We start from the raw sequence: 24,875 nt of genomic DNA, 5'->3' as shown, positions 1-24,875 counted from the left end.
CCAGGCTGGCCTGGAACTCACAGAGAGCTGCCTGCCTCTGCCTTTGAGTGCTGAGAGTGAAGGCGTGCGCCACCAAGCCTGACAAGGCTGCCACGTCACCGTGCAGCCAGCCCATGTTCTAGGGGAGGAAGCCCACATCCCCTTTTGAATCGGGGAATGGTTCTTGAAGAGCTTATGGCCATTTTTTGGTAAAATATGGTTTGTCACCTTAAGGCAAAGAGGGCCTGGCATAAACTGGAGGTTTGGGGGACAGGGACATCTGACCTGAGAGAAAGGAGGGAAGAAGCCTTGTGGCTACCTGAGAAAGAGCTCCGGTCAGAGGGAACAAAGAGGACACAGGCCGGGAAGACAGACACAGTGGGGATGTGCTTGACACATCCGTCGAGGATGAGTGTAGCGTGTGTGGAGTGAGAAGCAACGGGGAGCATGCAGACAGATGGGAACGGGCGATGGGGGTGGGGTGGGGAGCAGATTACCGCTATAGGCAGACTTCAGCTTTCCTTCTGAATGAATCAGGAAACTATTAATCATCTTCACATTACCACAAGGAAATTCCCGAGATACTTAACCTACAAAGGAGAAAAGCTTTGCCAGGCATGGTAGGTCAGTCTTGCAATCTCAGCACTTGGGAGGCCAAGGGAGTCGAGGCTTGCCTGGGCTACATTAATAGGTTTCAGGGTCGGGAGCAGGTGATGGTGGGGATAGGCAGTACATAGTCCAAGATCAGGTGGACCCATTTAGCTGGGCCTTGGAGGGGGTGCTGGGTGGCAAGTATGAAAACACATGACAGGGCAAGTAGCTCACCTCACAGCCAGAAGCTGAAAGAGAAAGAAGACCAGCAGGGTCCGTCCTACAAGTCCTCTCCAGGGCACAGCTCCAAGGGCCTAAGGACTTTCCCCAATGCTCCACCTCATAAAGGCCCACAGTACCACCTTGGGGACCAAGTCTTTTTTTTTTTTTTTTTTTCTTCTATATGAGCCTTCAGGGAACACTAATTCAAACTAGAGCCAAAACCATGGAGAGCTCTGAGCAGAGGGCCAACGTGTTCTTGTTTGTGTTTTAGGGGACTTTCTCTGGATGCTGAGAGAACAGATTTGGGGGTGGGAGGCAAGGGTGGAAGTGGGGAGACCAGTTAAAGAGCCTTTGCAAAAATAAAGCAGGACACAATGAATGCTTGGACTAGGAGGATGGTGGAGGAGCTGGTGAGAGATGGCCGGGTGCTGGCTATGTTTTTAAAAATAGAACTAGCTGCGTCTGCTGCTGATGGGTTGAATGTGGGTTAATGGATAGACCATACAGCTTTATTTGTCTGGGGGCAGTTCTGGTTTATGTAATCGTGTGGCTACCCTGGTTATGAGAAGAAGAGAGAACTCCAAAACGACTCCAAAGCTTTGGCCTTCCACTGGAAGCTACCCGAAGACTCGAGGCAGCACAACCCGAGATGGGATGACCCTGAGGGAAGCTGGGTTAACCGAGGTCGTGAATCAGCTCGGGCTCAGATCTTTTCAAGTCGCTAATGTGCCTCATAAGCACCAAGGCACATTGAGCAGGTGGTGGAGTCCAGGGCAGGAGTCTAAGGGGAGAGAGGACTCTGGGTGCTGCATAAACAGCATGATGCCATGAAGCTGGGTGCTCTCACACCAGGGTGAGAAGAGCGCACAGCACACTATGCAGAAGCTGAAGGTTAATGTGGACTCAGTTAAGGGCAATGTCTGCTTTTTGTTGTTATAGTAAAATATCTGTCATAGATCATGTATTAGATAGGGTTCTTTTTTGGTTTTTCGAGATAGGGTTTCTCTGTGCAGTTTTGCACCTTTTCTGGAACTCACTCTGTAGACCAGGCTGGCCTCGAACTCACAGAGATCCGCCTGGCTCTGCCTCCTGAGTGCTGGGATTAAAGGCGTGCGCCACCACCGCCCGGCTTGGCGCACACCTTTAATCCCAGCTCTCGGGAGGCAGAGGCAGGCGGATCTCTGTGAGTTCGAGGCCAGCCTGGACTACCAAGTGAGTTCCAGGAAAGGCGCAAAGCTATACAGAGAGACCCTGTCTCGAAAAACCAAAAAAAAAAAAAAGGTGTGCACCACCATGCCTGGCTAGATAGAGTTCTTGATGGGAGCAGAGCCATTGAGTATATATGTACTATAAAGGGGGATCACTCAGGTGACTTACATGAGAGGGGCTGGGTAGTCCAACGATGGCTGCACACTATAGAACACAGTAGCTGCTCTGTCTGTGAAGCTGGATGCCTTAGTAGTCCCAGTTTGGCACTGAAGGCCTGGAAGATACCTAGGAAGACTGGTTTTCAGTCCACACTGGAAGCCAAAGCTGGATTCTGCTGAAGGCAGGAGCAACAAGCAGGGATGGATTCCCTCACTCAAGGAAAAGCAATCGCTGCTTACACTCAGATCTCTGTGTCTGGGGTGGTCATGGGAAGGTGCCTCCCCCACTGAGGGAGGGTCTTCTTTCAGTTAACCTTTCTGGAAATGTCCTCACAGACCTACCCAGATGCCTGACTCTGTTGATTTCAGACAATCAAGGCTAATGATCACAGGCTACTTATGCTAAAGAGGGTTATTTAGCTAGAAGTCTGACTTATTTATTTATGGTTTTTTGAGACAGGGTTTCTCTGTATAGCAGCCCTGGCTGTCCTGGAACTCACTCTGTAGACCAGGCTGGCCTTGAACTCACAGAGATCTGCCTGCCTCTGCCTCCAGAGCACTGGAGTTAAAGGAATGCGCCACCATGCCCCGTTAGCTCAAAGTTTGAGAGGCTCAAGATCATGATGTTGGCATCTACTTTCACCTGGAGGGAGCCCTCTCTCAGCTCTGTCACATCAGCAGGAGGAAGTGTGTATGTGGGTCATGTCACCAAATAGGAAGTCAGAGGTAGAATCTGGGGGCTCCACATCCCCTTCCAAGGGCATGTCTCCATGACCTAAAGACCTCTACTAAGGCCCATGTCTTAGAGGTTCCACTTCCCAAAGCAACAGCCTTGGAGACCATTCTCCAATCGTAATGGACATTTTTTTGGACTCGCAGTGACAGTAAGATGGAGCTGCTGCAGGAGAGGAGGGGGGTTGTGGTAGGATTTGGGAGGGGACTGTCCTAGCCTGCTGCCTATTTCGGTAATAAAGGCCATGACTAAAAGCAGCTTGGGGGCGAAAGGGTTTTTTGTTTGTTTTTTTTTTTTTTGGTTTACAGGTTAGAGTCCATCATCAGTGGAAATCGAGGCAGGCTCTTGAGGCAGGAATCTGTAAGCAGGAACTGAAGCAGGGACCATGAAGGAACATAATTACTGGCTTGTTCAGCCAGCTTTCTTAAACAGCTCAAGAGCATCTTCCCAATGGTGGTACCACCCACAATGGGCCATGCCCTCTCATTCCAATCTTTAGTTAAGAAAAAGTCAATCTGGGCATGGTGGTGCACACCTTTAATCCCGGCACTGGGGAGGAAGAGGCAAGTGGATCTCTGAGTTCGAGGCCAGCCTGGTTTACAGAGTGAGTTCCAGGACAGTCAGGACTACACAGAGAAGCCCTGTCTCAAAAAAAAAAAAAAAAAAAAAAAAAAAAAAAAACAAACAAACTAAAAAACAAAAAAAAAAGAAAAAGAAAAAGGAAAAAAAGAAAAGAAAAGAAAAGCCCTACAATTTACCTAAAGGCAATCAGATGGAGGCATTTTCTCATTAGAGATTTTCTTCCCAGATAACTCTAGTTTGTGTCAAGTTCACAAAAAACCAACCAGGACAGGGATGTCAGATGTTCAACGATGTTGTCTACAACAGAGTAAGTGCCTATTCACAGAGCTACTATCTCTTTGTTTCAAATACTTCTTTCCCCTTAAATATGTGCCTGTCCTCGTTTTAAATAGAGAACCCTGAACATAATTTGCTCTTTTATATGTGGTGTAATGGAGGCTAGAGAGATGGCTCAGCTGTTAAGAGCACTTGCTGCTCTCAAAGAAGACTAGGGTTCAGTTCCCGCTTCTGGGCATCAGATACACAGATGGTGTACCTACATACATGCAGGCACTCATACACATAAAATGCAAAATTTAAAAATGTATTATTTTATGTGTGATTGCACTTAATGTAATGAATCCAGGTGGTGGTGCATACCTCTAGCACTATAGGGGCTGAGGCAGGAGGATTCTGAGTTTGAGGTTAGCCTGGAATACATAGTGAGTTTAAGGCCAGCCTGGGCTACATATTGAATCCAGTCTAAAAACCAAACAAACAACAAGCAAACGAACAAATGGATGTAATGGTTGTCACAGATATTAACTGTTGTTAGTTTGCAGGCACAGCCTCGGGAGCTGCTGAGGTTCCCAGGCCTGCCGCTTGCCCCACTGTGCAACTCGGTACTGGTCTGCTTGGAAACAGTGCCTCCTGTTCCCATTTTGGTTCTCTGCTCTCCATTGGCTGGCAGCTGGTGTTTTCCTTCTTGTCCTGGCCCCTCCTCCTTCAACGAGGGCTTTCCGGCTACATTGTTAGGTAGCCAGCTTATCAAGTGTACCTGAATCAGGTGAATGAGGGTTTGTCCCGTGGCCTTTAGTCACTGTGTGGACTGCTTCCAAGGCCTTCCTTTTCTTTCTTTTTCTTTCGCCCTGCATAATTGCTTACTGGAAGGTGACTTCTGTACAAGCTGAGCAGAACTCTAAAAGCCACTGTGCTGCTGAGCAAAGTGAGACATTCATGATTCGCTGAGGCCCTGGCATGCACCAGACATTGTGATAGACTCAGCTAGGCCTGCAGAGGTGGACTGACCACTTCAGCAGTCCATCATTTGTTGTGGGCCCACAGCTGAAGCAAAGACCCTTGACTACTTGGAGTTTACATTTTAGAGGGGAAGGACAGTCATTAAGACAAATCCTTACCATATGAAGTCCATACCACATGCCAGGGTGAACGCTTCAAGCAGAGAAGTGCGGAAAATTCCAAGAGTAGGCTGCGGGTGGCCTCGGGAGGTCTTTATGATGAGAGGTCCATGTGCGGCTCTAACCCAAACTCAACCCAGCAGTGAGGGTGATGATAATGGATTAAGCTCCCTACCCGCTTCCTGCCACACTAAGAGTAGTGTGTAAACCTTCCATGGTTTGTAGGGTGACAACCGCAGATTAAGTCCCACCCCCTCACTGCCACACTAACAGTAACTCCAGTATCCCTTTCCATGGCTTGTGGGGCCAAGGCGATCCAGCTCCTGGCTGCCTGCTGACCTCATCTCCAGCTTCTCTAGCCTTTGCTCACTCTCCACACTTTCCTCACACACCCTCGTCTCAGGCCCTCTTCACAGCCTCTTAATGGCTTTCCTCCTCATTCTGACCTCTGTACACACAGTGAGGCTTTCTGGATGGCTGGTACAGAGTGAGCCATGCCTGCCAGCATTCCCTGCCTTGTGTGGTTGTTTCTCCATACAAATTCTAATGTAGTCCTGGAACTCAGTTTAACCCACAGAATACTGCAAAAGGCCATGCCAGGCTAAGTCTCCAGATGTCTTGGGAGCTTTGACTTTCGGGAACTCTGAGCTACTAGATAAGAAGTCTAGCCAGATGCGGCTATCCATGCCTACAATCCCGGCACTTGGAAGGCTGACGCAAGAAGATTGTGAGTGTGAAGCCAGCTTGGTCTATGTAGTGAGATCCTGCCTACACACACACACACACACACACATACTCACTCACATGGAAGTCTGCCTACCCTGCTAGAAAGCCACACGGACTGGCTCCAAAGGAAGGGGAACACCCTGAGACTACAGGGAAGGAGGCCCAGTGACTAGATGGAAGGCAGGGCAGTGGTCTGCAACCCCAGCCGAGCTACTTTCCAGCCATCTCTGCCAAGACCTCAGAGGTGAGTGGATTGCCAATTAAGACCCAGGTGACGGGAGCCCTCAAGGAACCAAAGAGCCACCTGAGCCCAGTTACTGTGGAATCCTGAGATGTAACACAGCTGTTAAACTCAGATGGCTTGTCATGCAGCACAACAGGAAGTCAGGTCTCTGACCACCCCAGCTCAAAACAGCAGGCTCATCTCCCTATTCTCTTCCTTCCTCCTTTCCTCTAACTACTTTCCTTTTCTTCCCTTCTTTCTAAAGCAAGGCGTGGTCTCATGTAGCCCAGGCTGCTATGGAGCTGAAGATATCTGATTTTGTCATGCTGGGCGTTGAACCCAGGGCCTTGTGCATGCAAGTCAAGCGCTCTACCGACTGAGCCACACCCCGGCCCTTTGCCTTTCTTCACAGCATTTTCAATGGCCTTACATCTGTAGCTGTACCCGTCAACTGCCGTCTCCCTGCTGGACTGGGAGCTCCCAGATGGTAGGAAGTTTAGTGTGTTTTACTCACTGCCTTATTGCTGGGGCCCTGAATAATATCTAGCTCAAAATGAACTCAGTAAATATTTGTTGAATGAAATGAATGCATAATTATCTAGCCTAAGATCCAAACAGCTGTGTGTTTAGAATGACTCTTTCCCTTGGAGAGATAAACACCAGATTTCCAGCCCTCGGAGTGGGCGCACACTGACCTGGGGACACCTCCTACAACTCACTTCAAGTTGAGAATTCACAAATTTTTGTTCAACAACGTCCTTTGTTCCTCAAGGAAGGCTGACCAGAAAACCAACAGGTAAACAGACAGCAGCTAGTTATTTAGTTTTGGAGAGATAAGGTCTTGCTATGTAACCCAGTCTAGTTTTGAACCCACCATCCTCCTGCCTCTGCCTTCTGGGTGCTGGGATTATAAACAAGTCAACATCAACCTTAAAGAAACCTAGTTCAGCCAGATGGTAGTGGCACATGCCTTTAATCCCAGCACTCCGGAGGCAGAGGCAGGCCGATCTCTGAAATCGAGGCCAGCCTGGTCTACCAAGTGAGTTCCAGGACAGCCAGGGCTGCACAGAGAAACCCTGTCTTGAAAAAACTTAAAAAAACAAAAATAGAAACCTACTTCTTCCTCTCTGTCAAAGTCCCTGCTCTTGCGGAGGGACAAGAAGCAGTAACTGATGTAAAGGGCTGGTTCAAGGAAAGAGTGCCCAGGTGCCCGGGAGGAGATGGTGTTAAGGTCCTGAGCTAGCAGCTAGGTTCCCAAAGCTCACTCCAAGGCCTCCACACAGCCCCATGAGAGGCCTCCTGTGCTCCCTCTGCCCTATCCAGAAGGGCAGATCTGTGTTGCCCCCACTGTCCACACAATTGCTATTTTGGTTTTCTTCTCTCTTCTGCCAGCCTGACATTTCCTTAGCCAGTTCCAAGCCCAGTGTACCATTTTAGCTGACGTGGGTGAGTGTTTCTCGGGGACAGCAGATGGATGGAATGACAAATAGCAGGATGGCGGGGCCAGCTGAGAAGTGCTTTTTCCTGTGCTAGAACTGTTGGCTGTGCACGTGCTCCTACGGAGTCTAGACACGCTGTGGGAGCATCCATGTGTGGTAGGGGACAGCCGGTGGGTTGGCTTAGTTTTTTACTGTGAGGCATACTCATCCACACATCAATGCTATCACCAACCCATTGTATTAATTTGAGGTTCCCCAAAGCTGACCTGATATAGTCATTTGTCTGGTCCCAGGCACTGTCACAAGAGAAGACAAGGCCACAGCAGATGGCTAATGAGCAGGTCATTGCTGTGGGCACCTCTGGGTGACTATAGAAAGAACATGGCCCAAAGTTGGTTTGGTCTAGCCTGAGTTACTGGTTCCCAATTTTCATCGGTTAAAAATTTGCCGAGGTGGGCAAGAGAGGTGGCTCAGCAATTAAGAGCATTGATTGCTCCTCCAGAGGACCTGGGTTTGACTCCCAGTAACCACATAATGGCTCATACCTGTCTGTAACTTCAGTTCCAGAGGTTCCAATTCCTTCTAGTCTCCTTGGACACTGCATGAATATGGTACACAGACATAAATACAGGCAAAACACTCATACTTGTAAAACAATAAAATAAAAATTAAAGAGACAAGGGGGGAAATGGGGCTTGAAAGATGGCTCTGTAGTTAAGAGAACTTACTGCTCTTCCAGAGGACCCAGGTTTGATTCCCAGCACCCACAGGAGAGCTCACAGCTGTAACTCCAGTGCCAGAGAATCCAACACCCTCTTCTGGCCCCTTGAAGGCACTAGACACACATGTGGCATGCACACACAAGCGGACAAAACTCCCATACAAGTAAGACACACAAGATTTTTTAAAAAGCCACTTCAAAGGCTGAGGCAGACAGATCTCTATGAATTTGGGGCCAACTGTGTCTACCTAGCAAGCTCTAGGCCAGCCAGGGCTGTGTCAAAATAAGTAAACAACAACATAAAGATCTGGCCAGGTGTGCTAACTCCTTGGCACCTTGGCCTTTCCTGTACCCAGAAAAAGGCCTAGAGGTGGAAATTCTTGGGTTTGTGGTAAGAGGATGATATTTGGATTGGTGATTGCTAGTAAACTGATGCTTTGTGTAGGGGTGTTGAGGGTATGGCATTTGAATCAGTGACCTAAGGATGTTCTGCCTTTACCCATTGTGTGTCTGCATGTGTGTGGTGAATAGATGTGGGGTGTATGTATATATAAGGGCATAGATTGTGTGTGTTTGGTGGGGTGGGACTGCTGGATGTAGGAAGCACTGTCTAGATGTCTGGATGGTCAGCACAGAACAAAAGGCAGAGGACAGGTAAATTCACTGTCTATCCCGGAATTGGAAGACCAGTTTCTGTCCCACATCAGCACTCTAGGCTCTCTGGCCTTGGGACTGTAGGACTAATACCTGTGCCCCTGGGTTTCAGACCCTCAACCTCAGGCCGAGCTTCCCTGGCTCTCAGGACTCTGAACTTGGGCTAAGCCACAGTTCTGCTTCTCTGGTTCTCTAGCTCAAGTTGGCATACTATGAGATTTCTTAACCTCCAAAGTCATGTGAGCAATTTCCCCTACTAAATCCTTTCAAATCTGTCTACATGTCCTATTGATTCTGTCACTCTGACAAAGCATGACTAATTCCCCATGTAACTCACAGTACTACGACTTCCCGCACCATGTCCTTACTCACTGTCTGATGTCTCTAGTGCTGCACATAACGTATAAATCTCCGTGTTGGCAATGAATTCATTCACAGCCTCTCCCAAGTACTAACCAGCATCAAATACATTATCTCTGGTGACATTCTGGCCTACAGACCTTTCCCTGATGTCTGGGGGCAGGGCTGTTTCCTGTGCTCTTTGTCCCCTTTCTTATCTCTTACGTTTTATCTGCATGTATGTCTGTGCACTATGTGCATGCCTGGTGCCCTCGGAGGCCAGCCGAGGGTATCTGATCCCCAGGGACTGGAGTTATAGATGGTTGTGAGCTCCAAATGGGTGATGGGAATCAAAGCTAGGTCCTCTGGAAGAGAAACCAGTGCTCTCAAGCACTGAGCCTCCTCTCCAGCCCTTTTTATCATTCTCTTAAGACACTGTTCTATGTGGCTTTGACTATGTCTATTATTTACTTGACTTTGAACTCAAAATATACCCAAGTCTTTCAATTTATGACTACATGTCTCCTGCAACACATTCTGTAGTTAGTCACGTTTCATTTTATGTTTTACATTTATTTACTACTTATTTAGTATAGGGCGTGTGCGTGTGTCACAGTTCACGTGTGGAGGTCAGAGGACAATTTTGTGGTGTCAGCTCTCTCCTTCTCCTTGTGAATGGTTCTGGAGGTTGAAGTCCAGAAACAAGTCATCTCACTTGTTCATTATTCAAGTTTTAGATCACACACACACACACACACACACACACACACACACACACACACACACAGATTGTATAATGTGTGGTTCATACTGCAAACAGTATATATGTACTAAAGCTGTACATTTATCCAGCCCTGTAGGCATTTCCCATGCTCTGGGAGGCCACACACCTGCGACGGTACAGGGACAGAGGGCAGGGCACAAAAACAGTGTGAAAACAGCGGCGCCACTGGAGTTCAGTGAGGGCTTGAGCCAGTTCCAAGAAGAAAGGGACAAATATTTTCCCCAGTGTTCATCTTCCCATGTTAAACTTCCAGCAATGCTGAGGTCAGAAGCTACCTAACCCACCAATGAGAAGGCAGGCACTAAGAGGAGAAGCAACCCGCCATTACAGGGCTGGGATTTGAGCCTCTGTCTGTCTCTGCCCTTCCTGTTCTCCACCATCGTGTTTCCAGCGGAGCAGGGAAGAAAGACTGGAGTTTGGACTCACTCACACCATACTTACATAGTCCAGATGTGGCTGGAGAAAGGTAAGAAGGGAAGTTATTCTGGGTTAAGGCACCAGCCCAGGGGCTGGAGAGGTGGTTCAGTGGTTAAGAGCACTGGCTGCTCTCGCAGAGGACCTGGGTTTGATTCCCAGAACCCACATGGCAACTCACAACCACCTTTATGACTCCAGTGTGGGGATCTGATGTCTTCTGGCCTCCAATGATACCAGACATGCAGGTAAATACATACAAACACTCATACACAGAAAAAAAAAGGCTTTGGTACAAGCAAAAGCTTCAAAATGTGCATAAGCCTGGCAGTGAGATGTTCAGACTGGCGGGATTGGATGTTTCTAATTATAAATGGCTCTAAATTGCTGTGGATCCTCTTTCTCTTCTCAATCTTCATTAACATCCCATTAATTTAGTCACAGAATTTAAAGCTATGTTATATGAATTTTGGCAATATCACTTTTGACACCTTACTTTCCATGAACATTTTTGTACAGATCTTTAAAAAAATGTATCTATGGGCTAACAAGATGGCTCAGTGGGAAAAGGTGCCTGTAGGAAAGGCTGAAAAAATGAGTTGGATCTCCAGGACCCACACAGTGGAAGGAGAGAGAACTGACTCCTGAAAGTTGTTCTCTGACCTCACATGTGCCATGGCATGCAGGTGCATGCATACACAGAATACATGAATAATGTAAACCGTACTGTGCCTCTGATTGTTGCCTAGCATTTTAAGCACTCCCAGACCCTTTCAGACTATGACATGAAGTGTTCACAGCAGATAGGCTAGGGCTGATTTGGAAGGATGTGACCCAGGATTCTCTGGGAACACAGCTCAGGCCTCTGTGAGGCTCTCTGGGCCAGCACTGAGTTGTACCCTACTGGCAACCCCCCATTTGCAGGTTAGTGGTGCTCAGTGACAGCCCACCCTGGTGGGAGCTGCAGTCTCCTGCTGACTTGGTAAATAGCCTCATTCCTAATTTATCCTTGGTCTGAGCTGTGACCCAGATGCATTCATTTGAAAGAGGCCTGACTGGGTTTGAAGACAGGACTTCTCTCGTCTGGGACTTAGAGGAAAGGCTTCCTGCCACCATGGTAGAAAAATGAGAAGTAGAGCTGCTTAAAAATATAGAGACTAGATGATGGAAAACTCATTTAGTCCATCTACTCCAATCAGAGAACTGGTCCTTGTGGTAGACACAGGAGTTTGAGGCGGGAAGATCAGTAGTATGAGGCTAGCTTGAAAAACTCTGAGACCCAAACAAAACGGTAAATAAAATCAAGCCAGACCTATATTGTCCACCCAATTACCCAGAGATAACGGAAGGTCTACACATTTCTGGCTCCTGCATCATAATTGCAGTGCAACTTGATACCACTAGATGGCAATCCCGTTCTAAAGTGGGTTTCATGCAAGCGATTAGGACTAGCTAGTACTTTAAATGGATTATTTTCAACCTATCAGACTGGGGGAAAGTCTTGCAACTTTTCTGTTGATGAGGATATGGAAAAATCAGAAAACTAGACACTGTTTGTAGGTGTTTAAGTTGATAATGTCATTTTGAAGAGAAATATTTTAATTATTTCTTTTATTTTTTAGAATATATTTACATCATTTCCCCCTTCCCTTTCCTCCCTCCAAACCCTTCCGTATACCTGTCCTTGATCTCTTTCAAATTCATGAACTTTTTTCATTAATTTTTGTTAATGTACATATAAATATGTTACATATAACATGTTATATTTACATATAATATATATTTATTTATATATGTTCCTAAATAAGTTCCTGGGTAACTTATCCAAGGTCACAGCCCTAGTAAATGAGAGTCACGACTATGTTCTACTTTACACTGTATTGCATGTGCTTTGCACATACTGGAAAGCATGTAGAGAAGTGTTCACTGAGGGGCTGTCGGCTCTCAAAAGTTAACTTTATAACTCATTAGCATGGCAGTAAATCGTGAGGGAATGCCACAGAGTAGTTAAAACTAATGCCAATGTTGGCTGTGGCATGCATCTTTAACCCCAGCCCTTGACAGGCAGAGGCAGGAAAATCTCTGTGAGTTTAAGGCTGGCCTGGTCTATGTAGTGAGTTCCAAAACAGGCAGGGATATGTAGAGACACTTTCTCAAAATAATAGCAATAATAATAATAAAAAATGCACCATATCCACATGTGGTCAACCTGGATAGGTCTCGAAAACAAATTGCTGAGGGGCAGGGCACAGCACTTGTACAGAACATAAAGGCCCTTGTTTAATTCCCAGTACTGAGAAAAGATTAAAAAAAAAAAATCTAAGTACTAAAAACATAAAGTAAAACTTCCTTATGGAGACCAGTCCATGTCCTAAATCTATAAAAGTATACATTAGAAAGATCCAAACATACCGATGTTTGTCTCACTGAGGAGGGGAGTGGGGTCAGGAAAACAAACAGAGTGGACTCATCTGTTAGTGTTCTTACTTCATATTTCCCATCTGTCTATAGCTCTTAAGCAAAATGGGAGGACCTCAAAGCCCAACTCAGAACGTCCCTTTATATTTATCGGGCTTGTGGGGGGGGGGGGAGAGGGGGCAGAAGGAGATACTTAGGGCTGATTGCTTTGGAAAGGTTTCCTTTAGGTACCAGTGCAAAACACGTTAAGCGTTTCTTTAAAAATAGATGTTTGGCTATTCCCCTGCTTCACTTTTCTGCATCTGGGGGAGGGCAGGGTAAGTTGTAATCAAATGTTAATTGCTCAGGTGGAAAGCTGGAGTGATTAGAACAAATTACCCCCTTCTAGCGCCAAATTGGTTACCTAGAAACACAGTCTCACTAACCAACCTTCTTCCTGTATTTGGTAGGCAAATTGGTTACCTAGAAACACAGTCTCACTAACCAACCTTCTTCCTGTATTTGCCAAGGTCAACACATAAAACCACAGGGTCACATGCTGACAAGTTTCCCTATAACTTAAAAATAGGTTCTTAGAGGTTAATGTTCTCAGACCGTCACAGGCTAATGGCTGCAATGAAGGGGTCAGGTCTGAAGGGAGGGTAATTTTGCGTTAAATTGAAATTGTTCTTTATTGTCAGTGCCTCCCCCATTCTAAAGCAGCGAATGAGTAGAGTTACATCAGGTTGTTGCTGTAGTACTGGGGCTAACCCTATGCCCTTGTACATGCTCCACTTTGGAACTATATCAGCAGCCCTGAATTATATTGGAAAAGAGAATATAGTGAGCTATGTCTCAAAAACTAAGAACTACCAAATCATATCTTATATTCCTGTAAGGAAGCTGGAATGGCTCAGTGAGTAAAGACACTTGCTATCAAGCCAGACAACCTAAGATTCCCAGAACTGGGGCTGGAGAGATAGACAGCTCAGCAGTTCAGAGCACTTACTGTTCTTGTGGAGGACCCAGGTTCAGTTTCTAGAACCCACATGGGTTTACAACCACCTGTAACTTCAGATCCAGGCTTCTAACGTCCTTTTCTAGACTTAGTGCGCGCGCGCACACACACACACACACACACACACACACACACACACACACACACACTTTACAAATATTCTTATTAGACTCTTTTCTATGTGTTTGGCCTGCATGTATGTATGTGTACCACATGTGTGTCTGGTGCCTGTGGAGGTCAGAAGAGGGCATTAGATCCCCTGGAACTGGAGTTACAGATGGTTGTGAACCATCATGTGGGTTCCAGGAAACAAAACCTGCGTCTCTGGAAGAATAGCAAGTGCCCTTAACCACTGTGCCATCTCTTCAGCTCTGTGAAATCAACTTTTCAGAAAGAACAAACTTCCCAGGCCCCACGTGGTGGCAAGAGAACTAACGCCAGGAAGCTGTCCTTTACTTGTAAGTGTGCACCCGCACATACACACGTCCTTTACTTCTAAGTGTGCACTGCACATACACGTCCTTTACTTCTAAGTGTGCACCCGCACATACACGTCCTTTACTTCTAAGTGTGCACCCACACATACACAGTCTTTTACTTCTAAGTGTGCACCCGCACATACACATGCCCTTTACTTCTAAGTGTGCACCTGCACATACACATCCTTTACTTCTAAGTGTGCACCTGTACATACACGTCCTTTACTTCTAAGTGTGCACCACACATACACAGCATGACAAATGTTTTCAAAGGGTAAACTGTTTTAAAACCTTCAATAAGTGTGCTATAGTAGTGCACACCTGTACTCCCAGCCCCCAGGAAGCTCAACTAGGTACAACTATATAGAATATCCAAAGCAAGACTGGGCTGGCTACGCAGTGAGACCAGACCCTGTCTCAAAATAAGAACTTTAATATATAAAACATTTTATACTCAGAAAACTCTCTCCACTGGATTTTAATATATATCATTTAGAGGAAAAGGAGGCATCCCAAAATGAGTAATATTGTCACTCAAGTTTGGCTTTATTGCTCTATGCCTTTAACAGTGATCATTTATTTCTTCTTGAGTCTATTTTCCCACGCTGGCCCTCACCTTTTGGGTTCAAGACATCTTCCTGCCTCAGCCTTCAGAGCAGCAGGACTTTTATATGTGATACCATGTCCAATTAAGTTTTTTAAAAAATGCCCATGTGAGTATGTAGATGTGAGCACAGGTGTCCTCAGAGGCCAGAAGAGTGCATCAGACTCCCTGACTCTGCAGTTAGACTATTGTGAGCTCCGTGTGGACGATGGGAACCAAGCCTGGGTCCTCCCGTGTGGACGATGGGAACAAGCTGTGAGCCCTTAAGGAAGGAATTCTGCCTTGGAGCTGTGCTTTCGCAGTACTTATACCGACATTAGCATTTTCCAAGTCAGCCTTCAAATAGAACTCAACACCAGTAACTCTCCAGGGAGCAGCTACTGTGCTCTCTGGGCCTCTGGCATGGACCACTGTTGGAATACAGAGCCCTATAGTTTAAGTCAAACCAATAATCTTTTTTTTTTTTTTTAAGATTTATGTAGAGTGTTCTATCTGCATGCATGCCTGCACACCAGAAGAGGGCACCAGATCTCATTATAGATGGTTGTGAGCCACCATGTGGTTGCTGGGAATTGAACTCAGACCTCTGAAAGAACAGGCAGTGCTCTTAGCCTCTGAGCCATCTCTCCAGCCCCAATAAATCTTATATTTTCTTGGTTCACTTCCTCTAGTAAACCTAACACATTTTTCTATCTACATCTTACTGACTTTGTCAGGTAACTATGGTTGAGAGCTCACTTAGAATACCTTCTTTCATGCATTTATATAGAACTCAGTAGGCTACTGGGCTGATGGCAAAGTTGTGGACTTAAAAACCAAGTGCAAGGATTAGACACAATAGTGGGGCACATGCCAAGAGTTTGCTCCTCAGCACCACAAAAAATAGATAAACAAATGAAAGTAAAGTTCAAACAATTTTCAGGCCCATGAAATTATCCCATAAAGACACCTTTAAATAAAAACAAACAAAACTTTTTATTACTCTTACTATTATTTTTTTCTTTAAAAAAAGCTTATTACTCAAGACTAGCCTGGTCTACAGAGTGAATTCCAGGACAGCCAGAGGTACACATAGAAACCCCGTCTCAGAAAACAAAACAAAAAGCTCATTATTTATGTGTATGTGTGTGTCTATGCATATGAGTACGGGTGTCCTCAGAGTCTAGGAGAGGGTGCTAGATCCCCTGGAACTGGAGTTACAGGCAGTTGTGAGCTGCCAGACATGGGCACTGGGAACCAAACTCTGGTCCTCTGAGAGACTAGGAAGCATTTAACTGCTGAGTCAGCTAAATACCTTTTATTTTTTTTTTTTTATGACTAATGAAAAGTAAATGTGATTACAGAACCTATAATTTTAAATTAGTAGTGTAACTTAAACTCTACGAGGTTTACTTTATAAAATAGAAAACCCTCTCCCAGGGAAATAATGGCATTTATTTAACTTTCCCAAATTCAAAGACAATCAATGATTACCTACAAACACAGGGGGAAAAATGGATTATCAGTGTTGCTCTTAGTTGAAAAACCCCACAATAGTATTTTTTTTTCTTTCTAGTACATGGCCTGCTGACTGACATTAGAAACAGGGTACTAAAACCCTAACAATGGTGACCATTGCTGGGGCTTATCTGTATGGAAAAGGATCTGGCCAATGATGTGCTGAGTGTTCCAGCTTTCTACGCAGCCAGGTTTACTCTGGGTCAAACAGTCACATGTGAATGAATTCAATGTTAAGAAGCAGCTTTCCCCTAATGACACAGGAGTCCTACTGTATAAAGCACCTTGCAGGAACCTGTTACAGTGGTGATGGTTGATGTGCTCTCCCTCTACACACCCTGGCAGTGTGTGACCCCTCCCCTCCCTGAGAACCCTAGGGACATGCTTGGCACATGAAGCTTCACTGCCTTCTGATCTCAATTCAAAGACTAGGCATTCTGCCAGGGAAACAAAAAGATTTGCAAGAGAGTCCAGAAGTCACCAAGGTGACTGCCAATCCTGTGTGCCCTCTTCTCAGGTAGGTAGCAGTCAGAGGTACGACAGCTGGTCCAGTGCTGACTTCTAGACTTTCTGGCTTCTCAGCAGCAATAAGTCCCAACAAATTACATCTTCAGTTTGTGTTAACGTAACTCTCAGATTCACTGAATGTTCCCAAGTAATATCCTGGCCTCTAGTCTGGCTTTGGAATACTCTGATTCTTTTGTTTTTCTGCATATTCTTCTAGTCGAAGAAGCCACTTGGCCCAATACTTGGAACAGAGCTCTTCATCCATGAAGTGAGGGTGGGCAGGGGACCCGTCTTTATAGGCTACCACAATTAAGCCACACTGAACCTAGAAAGAAACACAGCACAGCTTCAGTATTTCCTCTTGTTTCAGGGCAAACTATCCAGTGCTAAGTAGTATCTCCACATCAGTTTCTAATATGGGCTAGTTAAAGATTTCACCAGGACACAGAGAACACAAAGATGGTAGATAAGACACTGAAGAATGGACTGTGCTCATTAAGCAAGAATGGGGGTGGGGAACAGTCCAGGAAGGGAAGAAGTGCTCTACAGGTGAGTACAGTAAAACCCCCAAAAACACACACAAAAAGCTTATCAAGCAGGAGCTCAAGGTTCTGACCTGAAAACTGTAGTGGGCATCATGGTTTTACAGCACCCATATACGCCACAATTTGTAGTGGGTTGTCATATGTATTTCGAATAAAAGGTTTTGGTTTTTCTGATGTCTTCCAATCGATCACACACAGCTTGCCTCTAAGGAGAATCCAGAGGAAGTCTTTGTAAGTAACAATTCAAATTGAAAACCGCGCCTTGCTGCCAAGTCTGACAACCCAAGTTCAATGCCTGGGAGAGGCATAGTAGGAGAGCAAACTCCCAAGGTTGTTCTCAGATCTCCACATGCACACCATGGTGTGGGAGTGCACACGCGTGTACACACACACACACACACACACACACACACACACACACACACACACACACACACGATAAATAAATAAATAAAAAAAATGTAATTTAAAAATCCCCTGAAGCCAGGGGGTAATGGTGCATGCCTTTAATCCCAGCACTCAGGAGGCAGAAGCAGGTGGATCTCTGTGAGTTCAAGGCCATCCTGGTCTAAATAGTGAGTTCCAGGACAGGCAGAGTTACATAATGAGAACCTTGCCTCAAGAAACTATGTAATCAGAGGTTCAAATGCCACACACACAGATTCTACACTCTTTCCCCCACATCCTGTTATTGCTCACATGCTTTATTTGGAATGGGGTATCTGTAGAAGATAGCCACCCTTGGAATCTGGAATGACTGGGGGGAAAACATTAACAGCAGCAACTTAGAAACTGTAGCCAGTTCAGAATCCTTATCATATCAGCCACTGCCTGGAAGCCAGGAAGAGAGTACATGTTCAGGGCCAACAGATCACTGTCCAATCTTTGGGAAAACAGGAAAAAAAGGTGGGGAGGGGTAGGGAAACCAAAAGAAAACAACACTGATTAAAAGGGAAACCAGAAAAGAGCATGCAAGAACCAATCGGGTCTTGCAGCTGGCATCTTTCTTGGGGAGAAGGGAGAAGGGACAGGCTGGAAGATAAGCCATGCTGGGGCTATTGAAAAACACACCTTTCCCTCACCACTTTGATTTTCAGATGGCACAGAGTATGTGGCTTTCCCTGCTGTATCCTCCCACCTCCTGCCCTATTCTCACTTCTTTCTTACTTTAAAAAGGTGGAGGCCACAATTCCTCCACACATCTTCCGGTGGACTTCACTACACTGCCCATTGATGGAGACACTCTTGTACTTACTGGTACTCAGCCACACAGTCCAGCAGCCCTACATACTTCAAGGCCTCGTGCTTGACAGCACTCTCCAGAGCTTGCACACCACTGATTTCTTTCAAAATATGCTGGACACTTTTGATATAGCCACACTGGAGGTGCTCTTCTCTCCCTTTTAAGTTCTCCTGGGGTGAAAGTATGCTTTCCAAAGCTTCATGGAACTGTTTGCCTTGTAAAAAGGTATCTAAAAAGAAAGTCAAGGAAAAATAAAAACTGAACCAACCAAAACCAAACCAAAGCAAGATTAAAATATATACATATAATAAATATATATATTATACACAAGTTATCTTTAAATGGGCAACCCTTTAGACACAAAATTTCAACCTCTTTGGTTTTTGTAGGCAGGGTCTTGTTTGTACTATAGGCTAGCCTTCAACGTGCGATCCTTACTTAAGCATCATGCACTGGTATATGTAACTATACCCTGCAAAATTCAGTTTCCTGTGAAACCCAAGAATGCACTCTCCCTCCTCCCTCCCCCCACAAGACAGCGTCTCACTATATAGCTCTGGCTGTCCTAGAACTCACTCTGTAGCCCAGGCTAGCCTTGAACTCACAGAGAAAGTGCTGGGATTAAAGGCATGCGCCACTATGTCTGGCTTATCTTTATCTTTAAAAAAATTTCTTTGAAAGAGTGTAAAAGAAAAACCACAGGGCAGGCAAGCTGTAAATTTCTTTCTTCCCTTTTTTAATGTGTAAGAATGTTTTGAGAAAAAAAAAGACAAAAATATACAAAAAAAAGGCAAAAATATACAAAAAAAACAAAACAAAACAAAAGGCTGGGTGGATACGCCTTTAATCCCAGCACTCAGGAGGCAGAGCCAGGTAGATCTCTGTGAGTTCGAGGCCAGTCTGGGCTACCAAGTGAGTTCCAGGAAAGGCTCAAAGCTACACAGGGAAACCCTGTCTCGAAAAACCAAAAAAAAAAAAAAATATTTTGCCTTAATATCTGTGTACCACATATGTGTGCCTGTTGCCCATGGAGGCCAGAAAAGGGCATTGGAACTCCTGGGACTGGAGTTACAGGTGGTTGTGAGCCATCACATGGGTGTTGAGAATCCATCCTGGGTCCCCTGGAAGAGCAACAAGTCCTCTAAAACACTAAGCATCTCTCCAGTACCCAAGTTGTAAATCTTGGCAGCTGCCCAGAGAAGGGAGGGAGAGGAAGAGGAAGAGGGACAGCCATTCCTTTCTGAGATAGCCAGGGAGGTTTGGCAAGCAGCCATGAAAGAGTGAAAAAGCCAAAAGTACCAGAAAAAAAGCATACATAGTCTCTGGTCAGTGTCCAAAACACACACACACACACACACACACACACACACACACACACACACACACACACGGGGGAAATTTTAAATTTTGAGTCAGAATTCATGAAGGTGGCAGATCTCACAGAGCCTCATAGTAGCTCAGTGGAGACTGCATGGAGACCATGGGCTTCTGGGAAGGAAAAATACATTACTTCATTAAGGGGATAATTATTCCTTCCATTTCTTAGCATAGTATTGGGTGACTATACCTTCCTGAGGAGTGGTCCCTTAGTCAAGCTGACTGACCAGTCCAGCTGAATAAATTCTTCTGTTTTGTGTAGGTTGTAATACTAGGTTTCCACCCAGGCGGGAGGGAGATTTCATACTCTTGAGCAGAAGGAAATAGCTTTCACTTAGTAGACCTTAATGGAGCCCTGACTAAGGCTACAGTTACAATGTTTGCCTAGCAGGCACAGCTAAGCCATCTCCCTAGCCTTCTTTATATTCTTTTAAGTTAAAAAAAAAAGGAAACACAAACATATTTAATAAACACAAGAAATGCTATGTTGTCACTTGATCGTTGGAAAAGGAGAAGGAAAAAGAGGGTGCACTGTTAGGCTAGGTAGTGGCTTGGTGCTTTCAGGCATTACTTAATTCGCATACAACTCAGCAAGATAATGAAATGTGCTCCTCCACTAGCCTAGGCTGTCCTGTTTACCCAAAGCAAGAGGACCCTGGCACAAGACTCTTCCTAGCAGAGCAAGGAGCTAAGTAAGTTCAGGGAGTATTATTTAGATACGCACAGAGGCACAAGCTTGCAGACAGACCCACAGAAAGAGGAAACAATCTCATTCAAACGGGTCATAGTAAACCATACTATGTTTGTCAAGTTTACAGACTTTGAAAGGCTAGTTCTACAAAAGCAAAAATTAAAATTGCTCCTGGGAAATTACCGGAGAGGTAAATGGAACTCAGTTTAGGAGGTAAACTATTCTAACTCCACATATCCTTGGCCCTGTTGAAATTATCTGCATGTGAAAGGCCTACAAGAAATGTAACCCTGATGGAATTAAAATTTAAAAAGATGTAGTGTTAGCCTGCACACTACTTAATGAATCAGAAGACAACCTTGTTAAAACAGGAGCGGGTAGTTAAGTAGCAGAGAACAAGGCCATGAGTTTAACCATCAGCACTATCAAATAATACAAAATTACTTCATCCATTGCCATGCAAATAGGTCATTCCCAGCTACAGACCTATCCTGGCTAGATTCTTCACATATATGTAGCCATGAACATCTAGATCTGAGGATCCCATGAATTTTAGGCTCAGAAAACATTAACAAGACTCAACTTATAAAATTTAAAAACATTTAAAAATAGGTTAGCTGGGCATGGTGTGTGCCTGTGATCCCCGCAGTTGGGAGGAGGGAGGAGGATCCCAAGATTAAGGTCAACTTCCTTTCTCCTACCATTGCAGGAACCCATATGACTACCCCCTTACTTGAAAGTGAATTTGCTCATTGCTTAAAGTCCGTACTAAGTTAACAGAGAAACACAGCAGAGCCTTAGTCTACCGCTGACTAGGAAACTGTCTGACTGGACAGTAAGTTCAGCCAGTTCCAAATAGAAGCCTTCTCCCTCATCAAGCAGGTCACCAGTGTGTTTCTTTACTCTGTCAAGGCCTATCTATATGACCCAGGAGCTTTGTCTTTCATTTTTTAAAAACATTAACTAATTAACTTAGTGGTTTTTGGTTTTTGTGTGTGTGTGTGTGTGTGTGTGTGTGTGTGTGTGTGTGTGTGTGTGTATGTATGCACTCCCGTGTGGAGCTCAGAGGATAACCTGCTGGAAATGGTTCTCTCTACAGTGAGAATTCTGGGGATCCAGTTCAAGTCCTCAGGCTTGGCAGCAAGTGCCTTCTCACGTGTGGAGCCATCTTGCTAACGCTGCCTTTGCATTTCTTACTAATAATTTTAGGATTCCTGACAACTAAGCCATTCTTAGTTTAAGAAAACCAAAACAATTTATCATGAGGAAAATATCAACTCTAAATTCTAGTGACACAAATAAAAAACTTAGAATGTCGTTACAACGGTACATATAATATTCTTGGGGAGACAAAGGCTAAGGAATGTTTATGTAAGCACCAGTATTAACCAAAGACATCTATATAATCCTTATGAGACCAGTTCATCCTCCCATGCCAATGGCTTGCTCACAACTCCCAGCTCCACCAGCAGCAGGGTCTCCTTATGCAGTCCAGCCTGGCCTGAACATGTGATTTTACTTCAGTCTCCTGAGGAAAGAGACTACAGGTTTGCACCACCATGTCTGACTCAAATTCTATTTTTAAAAAGAATCTGCTTTCTTTGTTTCCAGACAGGGTCTCACTACTCTGCTTTGGAACTCACTCAGTAGACCAGGCTGATTCACAGAGGTCTATCTGTCTGCCTCTACCACCCTAGTGCTGGGATTAAAGGTATGTGCTACTATGTCTGGCTTAAAAGGATCTGCTTTAAGGAAGCTACCCTCACTTGTCTAATAAGTTAAGAGTCGAAGGCTGCTGAATATGACCAAAACACATTGCACAAACGTCTCTAAGAACTAGTAAAAAATTTAAAAATAAGAAAGCTGAAGGCTAAAGTTTATTTAACCAGTTTCAAGTCAAGAACATTTGATCAGTCCAATTAGTCAAAATATAAGTGGGGATCATGTGTTCTGGATTGTAGCCGGTCTTTAAACTTAACTGGTCAATTGACACTGATAAGTAGAACAATAGGCAATAATTAGATTCTGAGAAAAAAAATTACTAAAAAAGTAGACTTTTGTCAAGAGATGGAAAAAAATGATAGTTTGTTTACAAATCAAATGCATTTTTATGCAAGTTTGTCAGGTAACTTGACCTCTATACTTCCATTTTTTTTTTCCTTTTCTGTAAATACAGTTAATAGCAGCTAACAGAGGGATTAAGTGATTTAGAAGATATGGTGGGCATGGTTCTGGCAGGCCTTGCTTGTCTCTCCCACTAGATTACATTCCTAAAGCTACCACCAAGGTCTATTCTCTTATTTGGACACTTCCTTTTTCCTGAGGCTGACTACCAAGGTCCAGCTATCAAAGTATGGGAAGTCTAGCAATCAAAAGCCCCCTTTGGCTTGCCTAATTAACATGCCCAATTAAAATTAAACACAGGGTTTCCCCTTGTACCTTTATAAACTGCCATTTTCCTATGGGCCACATCTGTCTCCTCTCTATTCAGAGGCAGTCCTTTGTCCTTCCTGGATAAATATTCCTGCCCCCTTTCCCTCCTCCTGTGTTTGTCTCTCATTCTCTGTCCTTTATCCCTCTGGGGCAAATAAATCTCCTCTGTGCTTAGAACTTGGCCTTAGGAGTCCTGAGCCGATACTCTTCCTTTCAGACATGAAATGCTATTTAATGCTATTTGAAAATAGTTCTTCAGTTGTTTTTTAAGCCTCATATTTTTTAGACAGGAATGCGCTATATCCTAGAAACCAGTGACCACACATAACCAGAAATAAAAGAATTACTTGAAGTATATTCTGCAAATCCATCTTCTCCCAGCTCCAGAACCATCCGTTGTTTCCATCTCTCCAAAAAGAAACTCTGCTCTGGCGTCATGGTCTGCTGAAGGATGTGTGTCACACTGGGGATCACATTTCTTTGCAAAGGGATCTTCAAAGGACCTGAAGAAACACTTGTGTGTGGTTTCACATTTCTCTCTTCATTGAAGATAGGAAACCAGTTCTGTGGAACTCTTGCCTGCTGCTCTTGCCCTGGAGCCTTACGCTTACTCACAGGACCATAGAGTACAGCGTCTTCCTTGAACAATGACTCCGGGGTCTGGACCGGGGCTCTGGACAAGACGGACCGTACTAAACGAGAATACTTGGCCTGGTCTACTGCTTCGTAAGAGTTCTTTTTCTTCTGGCCACACAAATAAGAGGAAGTGGAGAGACTCACAAGAGGGCTTGGTTTTACGGAAACTCCGTTTAAACTTCTAAGTAACCTGCACGTGGTCAGAAATGGCTTCATGTTTAGACTTTTCCCCCCTCACTTTTCTCTAGTCTGTAATGTTTAAAAGCATGCTGTATTCTTATCTAAAAAGAAAAAGACAGTGGTGTTAGATTTGAGATGTTTTACATATTCAAACCATGAACGTGAAGAATCACACAAGAACAAACATCAAAAGTGCATACACTAAACTTCCGACATTTGGAGAAAAATCGTTTCCAAGAAAGATTCACCAAAATTGCAAGAACCGGCATTCGTTAACCGTCACTGTGTTGGCTGCTGGGGACAAGACACCCTAAACCATTAATCTGAAGTAATGTGACAGGGCCTGGTGGCACTGGCCAGGAAATTTAGTACCTGTGAGATCGAGATAGGATGATTGTGAGTTTGAGGTCAGCTTAGCTTCGTCTCAAAAAACAAAAACAAAACACCCCCGCCCACCACACACCCACCCCCAAAACCAAACTCACGAATCCTACTCAACAGTTAAACACCGGCACCTATATACAAAACTTTTTGTTTTTGGTTTTGTTTTTTTTTTTTTTGGTTTTTCGAGACAGGGTTTCTCTGTGTAGTCCTGGAACTCACTCTGTAGACCAGGCTGGCCTCGAACTCACAGAGTTGCGCCTGCCTCTGCCTCCCTCCCGAGAGCTGGGATTACAGGTGTGCACCCCCACCTCCCGGCCCAAACTCTTTATTAAACACTCTGTACGGGCATTTCTCGTTAATTCCTCACACCCTTTAAAGTGGGTGCTATTATGACCCCGTGGTACAAGACTTGGGACAGGAACCCCTGCAGGTCACGTGTCGCAGGTAGGTCTGCAGGGCCCAACAACGTAACGGCGGGGACAGGGCAACTGTGGCCCCTCGTGCTCAGGGAAGGGACTACGTAAATAGACGCTCGGCCTACTGCAGGGTTCCGTCTGTACCTGAGACACCACCACGTTTTGGAGCCCAGGGCGCGACCAACCTCTCGGGACCCGTACTTTTATGCGTCCCGCGCTTTTCCCCGAAAGAGAGGCGTCCCCAGCATGCACCGCGCCGTTCACGCCTCACCCGGGAGGCGTTCCTCCTCCCCTGAA

At 45.1% G+C, this 24,875-nt stretch overlaps 2 protein-coding genes across 6 annotated transcripts in view; one reads left to right on the top strand and one right to left on the bottom strand.

Annotated features, from left to right (window-relative positions):
• The window catches only part of Ovol2 (ovo like zinc finger 2), a 61,028-nt gene extending 37,580 nt beyond the window's left edge, over positions 1-23,448 (top strand). Inside the window, exons 5-7 of one of the 5 annotated variants that reach the window (XR_008214964.1) lie at positions 6,086-6,307; positions 22,141-22,240; positions 23,344-23,448. The gene's annotated coding sequence lies outside the window, so the exon portion shown is untranslated. Of the gene's footprint in view, positions 1-6,085; positions 6,308-22,140; positions 22,241-23,248 lie in introns of all 5 variants that reach the window. The other 4 variants (XR_008214963.1, XR_008214965.1, XR_008214966.1 and 1 more) reach the window with 4 other exon arrangements.
• Mgme1 (mitochondrial genome maintenance exonuclease 1) lies at positions 15,626-24,875 on the bottom strand. Its single transcript, XM_052723534.1, is given in 6 exon segments — positions 15,626-16,998; positions 17,290-17,316; positions 17,318-17,423; positions 18,474-18,690; positions 23,310-23,879; positions 24,723-24,875. Coding segments are annotated over 5 exon segments (1,017 nt in total). The 5' UTR covers positions 23,815-23,879; positions 24,723-24,875; the 3' UTR covers positions 15,626-16,836.

Source organism: Peromyscus californicus, unplaced genomic scaffold, assembly GCF_007827085.1.
Source record: "Peromyscus californicus insignis strain IS unplaced genomic scaffold, ASM782708v3 Scaffold_7__1_contigs__length_154581171, whole genome shotgun sequence".
Lineage (NCBI taxonomy): Eukaryota > Metazoa > Chordata > Mammalia > Rodentia > Cricetidae > Peromyscus > Peromyscus californicus.
Note: the sequence above shows the minus strand (reverse complement) of the source record. Positions and strands in the feature narration are given on the sequence as shown.